This window comes from Pipra filicauda, unplaced genomic scaffold, assembly GCF_003945595.2.
Source record: "Pipra filicauda isolate LSUMZ 115617 unplaced genomic scaffold, ASM394559v2 scaffold244_size1468961_pilon, whole genome shotgun sequence".
NCBI classification, from domain to species: Eukaryota; Metazoa; Chordata; class Aves; order Passeriformes; family Pipridae; genus Pipra; species Pipra filicauda.
The window spans coordinates 519259-525258 of NW_024104359.1; the positions used below are offsets into that span (position 1 = coordinate 519259).

At 42.6% G+C, this 6000-nt stretch overlaps 1 protein-coding gene across 1 annotated transcript in view; it reads left to right on the forward strand.

Annotated features, from left to right (window-relative positions):
- The window catches only part of MECOM (MDS1 and EVI1 complex locus), a 333598-nt gene extending 329855 nt beyond the window's left edge, over positions 1 to 3743 (forward strand). Inside the window, exons 15-17 of the mRNA XM_027733289.2 lie at positions 118 to 354; positions 919 to 1105; positions 2066 to 3743. Coding sequence (XP_027589090.1) covers positions 118 to 354; positions 919 to 1105; positions 2066 to 2200 — 559 coding nt within the window. The 3' untranslated portion in view covers positions 2201 to 3743. The remainder of the gene's footprint in view (positions 1 to 117; positions 355 to 918; positions 1106 to 2065) is intronic.
- The last annotated feature ends 2257 nt before the right edge of the window (positions 3744 to 6000 follow it).

The following is a 6000-nucleotide window of genomic DNA, read 5'->3' on the forward strand; positions in this document are numbered from 1 at the left end:
AAATCACTTTATTCTGCTGGGACAGATCCTTTTCAGATCTGCCTCCAAGTGTCTGCTGGTGAGGAGCTTTCATATCTGATTTGTGTTGATAGCTCGGGTTTGTTTTGGTACTTTCAGAATGAATGGCAGCCACTTTAAGGACGAAAAAGCCATGGTAGCCAGCCAGAACTCGGATCTGTTGGATGATGAAGAGGCAGAAGATGAAGTAATGATGGATGAAGAGGATGAAGAGAGCGAAATGGCAGGGAAGGCAGTCAAAGAGCCCGTTACGAGTGACATGCACGAGGGGACTCCGGAGGAGGATTACGAGGAAACAAGTACTTTGGACATGAACTGCAAAGCTTCCCCTGGCAGGTTGGTTCCTTCCGAGTATTGGTGTGCCCGATACGTGGGATAAAAACAATAAACCATACAAGGATGCCAACCCCAAACTGTGCCGTGGGAACCGGTCTGGAGTAGCCGACTTCCCAGTTACAATAGCAACGTGCGTCTGTGTTTGGGTCAATACCAGCCCTGCTTCCAGCCTCTCCATGCAATCTGTAGCCCTTGTTAGGAAAATTAACTGTGCTTGGGGAGCTATTGTCAGGTTCTGGGTGAGACAGGAAACAGGGTGAGACAGTTTCATGGGAGAGACGTTATCTGCTCCATGAACCGTCCTGGATCCCTTGTAATGGTCTTGTGAAAGGCTGTGGAGACACCAGGAGAGAAACAAACTCTCCCTTCCCCACTCCCACTTCCCACCCTTTCTTTAGAACAGAAAAGGGAATTCCTTTTATTTCAGGATCACCGTTCCATGAGCCAAGGGGGTTTATGAATGTGAAAAAGGGGGAAAATGCCCAGATATGTAAATCTGAGAGGACAAGGGAACACAGAGAGGATCATTGAATTGACATTAAAATCTCCGTGGTGTTTCTGTAGGTATAAAGAAGAGGAGTATAATAAGACTGGACTTTCGGCTTTGGACCACATAAGGCACTTCACAGATAGCCTCAAAATGAGGAAAATGGAAGAAAATCAATACAGTGAAGCTGAATTGGCAGCTTTCAATGCTTCCCAGCTGCCAGAGGACCTCAAGCAACCGTTGTACAGGAAATCCAAATCCCAGGTAAAAGCTTAACTCAGTTAAAGTGTTATTGTCACCAGATACCCACAGGATTAAGTTGTTAGTGTGTGGCAGGCAGGGTTGTTCCAGCTTAGTCAAATGGGACTGTGCTCCATGTCCACAAACCTCAGGCTGCCCCGACTCCTCCTTTGCTCCCACTGCACCCCAGAGACATGACAGGGTCCTTGGGTCCCTGAGAATGGAGGATTTCCATACTTTTTTCTTACTTTTTTTGCTGTCTTTGTTCCTGTCTGCCACCCACTGAAATGCCATGGTAAGAACTAGCCCCACCCTGCTCTCAGGCAGCCGGTGTGGTCATGCTGATGCTGTGGAGTTTAGCTGCTGCCTCCCAGGGATGTGACTTGATCTTCTGGTTGGCTTGGCTTTTTGGTATTTTTTTTGATAACCTGTTGGATGTTACCACCTTAAGGTCCTCAGTGTGTTTTACAAACAGCAATAACTAAAATTATATCCTAGTGCTATTTCTTATAATTTTTTAAAATATTTTTAAACATTTTTTTAAATATTTTAGAGGGTCTTTTTAAGCCCCTCTAAAAGATTCCTGTTTTAAAAACTGCAGAATGTGCACGTAGGAAAGGTCAGCAAAGGAGACCCTGGTGAAGTACAGGACCAGCCAAGGGATAATGTGATTCCTCAGGCTCTTGAAAAGAGCCTCCTGTGCCAAGAATCTGAAGGCAAAGGAGACTTTGGGACCTTGTCTACTATCAAAGGTTTCTCAGAGCTTTGTGAAACCAGATGAAAGAAGAAATTATTATTACTATTAGTGAGTCAAAAGTGTCGGTGAAAGGCTTGACAGTGGTTTTACCTAATGCATTTTCATTTTGTTTTAAAATAAGTTGAGAACAGTGGCTGTAGCCTGACGGGGTGGGGGTGGCACCGGTCCAAGCTCAGATCGGCGCCGCGGGATCGTGACCTCTTTGTCCTTCTTCTGTCCCCATCCAGGCGTATGCCATGATGCTCTCTCTCTCCGACAAGGACTCCCTTCATTCTGCATCCCACAGTTCTCCCAACATGTGGCACAGTATGGCGAGAGCCGCCGCGGAATCCAGCGCCATTCAATCCATCAGTCACGTATGACAGTGTGAAGTCTTACCGAGAATGGGACCAAGTCCAAACCAGTAGCATGGCTCTTTCATATATGACTATTTAAAAAGACTGCTGAGCAGAATGCCTTATAAATCTGCAGGGTCACTCATTTAAAGTCCGGTGACCTTAAACTGAATAATTTTAAAAAGAAAAGAAACTATTTATTCTCAATATTTTGTTTTGCACAGCAAAGGCAGCTGCTGACTTCTGGAGGATCAATGCGACTTAAAAATAAAATAAAGTTTCAGTGGATTATGTAAACGGGGCCGGGAAAAAGTGTCTTCCAGTTCACCCGGCTTTGAGGGGCAGGGGCAGAAGGGTTAAGACTGCATTGATACACACATGGGCACTCCTTTAAAGTAGGAACTGAATTGATTTTCTTTTTGTATAAGATAGTTTGACACAGGATTGGGAACAGTTGCTTTTATGTACAAATCTCTTCATTAAAGCTTTATGCATTTTAGCCCTTCAAAGAAAGAAAATAGTTCTATCAAATGCACACTATCCATCGTAAATGTAGAAAGAAGTAACAGGGAATATTTTGTTCTCTCCGTAATTCTTTTGCCTTCTCAACTGCATTGTTAAAAAAAAAAAGGAAAAACGAGGAGAAAAAAAAAAAAAAGACAGAAAAAGAAAGAACTCTGAGAAACAATACATAAGAGGCTTGTGTATATTGTAAACTATGAATGTTCACTACTCCAAGAAGCTAAATCATCCAGATAATTCCGTGAAAGCACCGCGTTCATCGACAGCACCACTAGTTCGAATCATTGTAAGGAGATTTTAATTTTCGACAATCATGTCACTATTTTGTTGTATTGTTTCCTTTCCCCCCTACCCTCTTAATTTCTTCTTTGTGTTGTGTGTACCATGTATTTATTTGTTGGCAAACGATTGTTTGTTGATTACAATAGCACTGTTCCTGTAACAAACAGCACTGCTCCAGTCCCCCACTGTGTTACGATGTAAGGCACCCATGTACTTCCAAAAAAGTGAGGTGAACTGATCTGTGTATATGGGAGTGCAAAACAGTGTTGGAAATTTTCTTACATTCCTCTTTTATTTTATTTTTTGCCTTTTAATGAACTAAATAACTAATAGATGCGACTTAGTTTGTTTTTTTTTTTTTTGTAATACAGTAAATTGATTCGATTGTATAAACAGTTATAATTTCTTCATGAAAGCATGATTCTTCTGATTAAAAAAACTGTACCCAATATTTTATGCTGGTTGTCTGCGAGCTTGTGTGATGTTATGTTCATGTTAATCCTATTTGTAAGATGAAGTGTTCCAAATTTATGTTTTAAAAAAAAATAAATAAATAATGGAAGGTATTCAGTTATTTTTTGGGGGTTTTTTTGGCCTTTAGTGAGGGACCAGATTTATTTTTCCTTTTGTTTATAATCTCATTTTGAAATAATCGGCAAGTTGAGGTACTTTCTTTAAATGCTTTGTACAATGTAACTGTTACGCATTTCAGTACATTACTATGGGAGGATCAACTTAAAAAAAATAATAAAGGACTACAAAACTGAAGGGATCTATTTCCTTATTGTCTTGGTTTTCTCTGGGTTGGGGCAGTATTGGCACTTTTTTTTTCTGCATTCTGGGCAGCAAAGATGGGTCTGTGGGGTGATGAGGATAAGGGTAATGAGAGGATGGGGCACTCTGAGGTGTCTTGGACTTGGCTGTGCAATGTAGGACCCAAGCCAGAGCCTCTCAACAGGCTGTTGAAGGGATTTAGATCTATCCTCTAAGTTTCAAAACACTACTTTGGAAAAGAAGAATATTTTAAGTGGTTTTTCAGGAGGGATTGGTGCAATGTCACCTTTAAAGACAGTTGTGGAGCCTTGAGCTTGGGCCGATGTTGCACCCACCTGCTGCTCGTGGGAACAGGGTTGGGATGCAGTGTCTTGGATGGTGCATAGTGAAATACTGACTCACCAGAATGATCAAAACCCATAGCTGAGAAGCTAAACAAGCCTCCAAGTGCATGAAATGAGCCTTTAGAGTCTAAAAGGGAAAAAAAAAAAGTATTTTATTTTGTGTTCCCTTTGAGATCAGGTCCAAACGCCTGCTTCTGGGCAGCCTGTGGAGCAGGGGAGGTGGGATGTCAGGAAAGGCAGCATTGGCCCAGGAACTGCCCATCTTAGTGCTCTGCTCATCAGCAGAGATAGAAGGACTGAGATGCTCCTCTCGCGGCCTCTGTCAGTACACAAAGACCTCTCATAGCTCACCAGATTCCTAAGTTACATTTCAGAATGACCTGTATGTGTCCCTCTTGCCTTCTGCCCAGATGTATAACCATCCTGTAGCAACAAGGGCATTGGCAAGGCTGAGCCCAAACCCAGCAAGCACAGGTGTGGGCTGCCTTTGGTTTGCTGTCTCGGCTCTAGAGCCTCCTGCACAGGCTGATGGCAAACTGAGACCTACAAGCTGATGGTTTCCATGCAGGAAGCCTAAACTAGAACTGAAAAAAAAAAAAAAAAGCTAAAGCCTGTATGCATATTCTTGTACTCACTTCACTGGCCTGAGGCAATGGCCAGGTACATGCAGATAATTGCATAAATAGGCTATTATTTTTAGTGCAGTTAAAGTCACCGTGAAACTTGGTTTTAGGTTTCTGCCAAATAAAGAGAACAAATAGATTAATCAAGTCACTTTTTATCTGCAAACAACTTTCCAGATCATTTTCCCCTTTAATTTGATGGAATGACAGTTCTTTTCAGCTCTACCCTCACCTGCCCTAGATGAAAGGGGGTTTGGGAGGTGGAGAAAGGGTGGGACAGTCTCCCCTGGGTTTAATGTTCTGGGTTACAGTAGCACACGCATCATATACCTGTCAGGGAAAGTACTCCTTGAGCTGAGCTGCAGGGTTAGTTTAACCTGCCCATAACCAGGTCTGTTGACCATTAAGGAGCAAATGTTGCCACTCATCCAATCCCTGAGTTGTTTTTCCCGTTGGGTGCCTGGAATTTGGTATTTTCTTGTCAAAGTATCCCACCCAGCAGCCCTGCTGATGGGCTGTGATGAGCTGAGGGAATGAAATACATTTCTGTAATATCACAAAGAGTCCTCCAACTCTCTGCAGGTCCCTTACCATGACCTTGATGTTCATTGCCTTTTCTCAGTGCTAGAGTTATTCACCCAGAGGAATAGCTGAAGAGCAAACTGAGATTTAATTAGTCAACTAATCCCCCAGTAAACAAAGAAAACTGGGTAATTTTTGTGTCATACCCTTCCTGATGGACCACACATGCACTTGTCCAGTTGCAGACATTGTTGAGTGAGGACTAAGGTTTCTGTCTTTCTGCTACAGTGATTTTATTTTTTTAAGAGGGGGAAAAAAAAAAGGCCAATTTCTAAAAACCTTTCAGCTTATTTCAGCATCATCCTACTGTTCACCCCACTGTAGTAGTTCTCTGTAACTCAGCAAATCATTCCCATGTGATCCAGCAGCCTTACTACATGGAGGAGCTGCACATTACCCCCTCAATTCCTATCTGCAGAACCTAACAAAGCCCCAGCATGACAAGATGATTAATCAATATTTCACCCTGGCCCAGCTCCTCGATACCACTGTGGGTCCCAGTCGCCATTCCCGTGTCAGCTGCTGTTTTTAATAGGTACATTTGTGGAATAATGGGAGGGGAAGTTATTATAAAAGCATTTGTGAGGCTGCTTTTGCTCAGTGATTCAGTTTGGCCCGTTGCTCCATGCGTGTCTTGAACTTTAAAACTTTCTGTCAGGTCTCTGTTACTCAGATGGAGAATAACTGTGAGCTCCTGGAT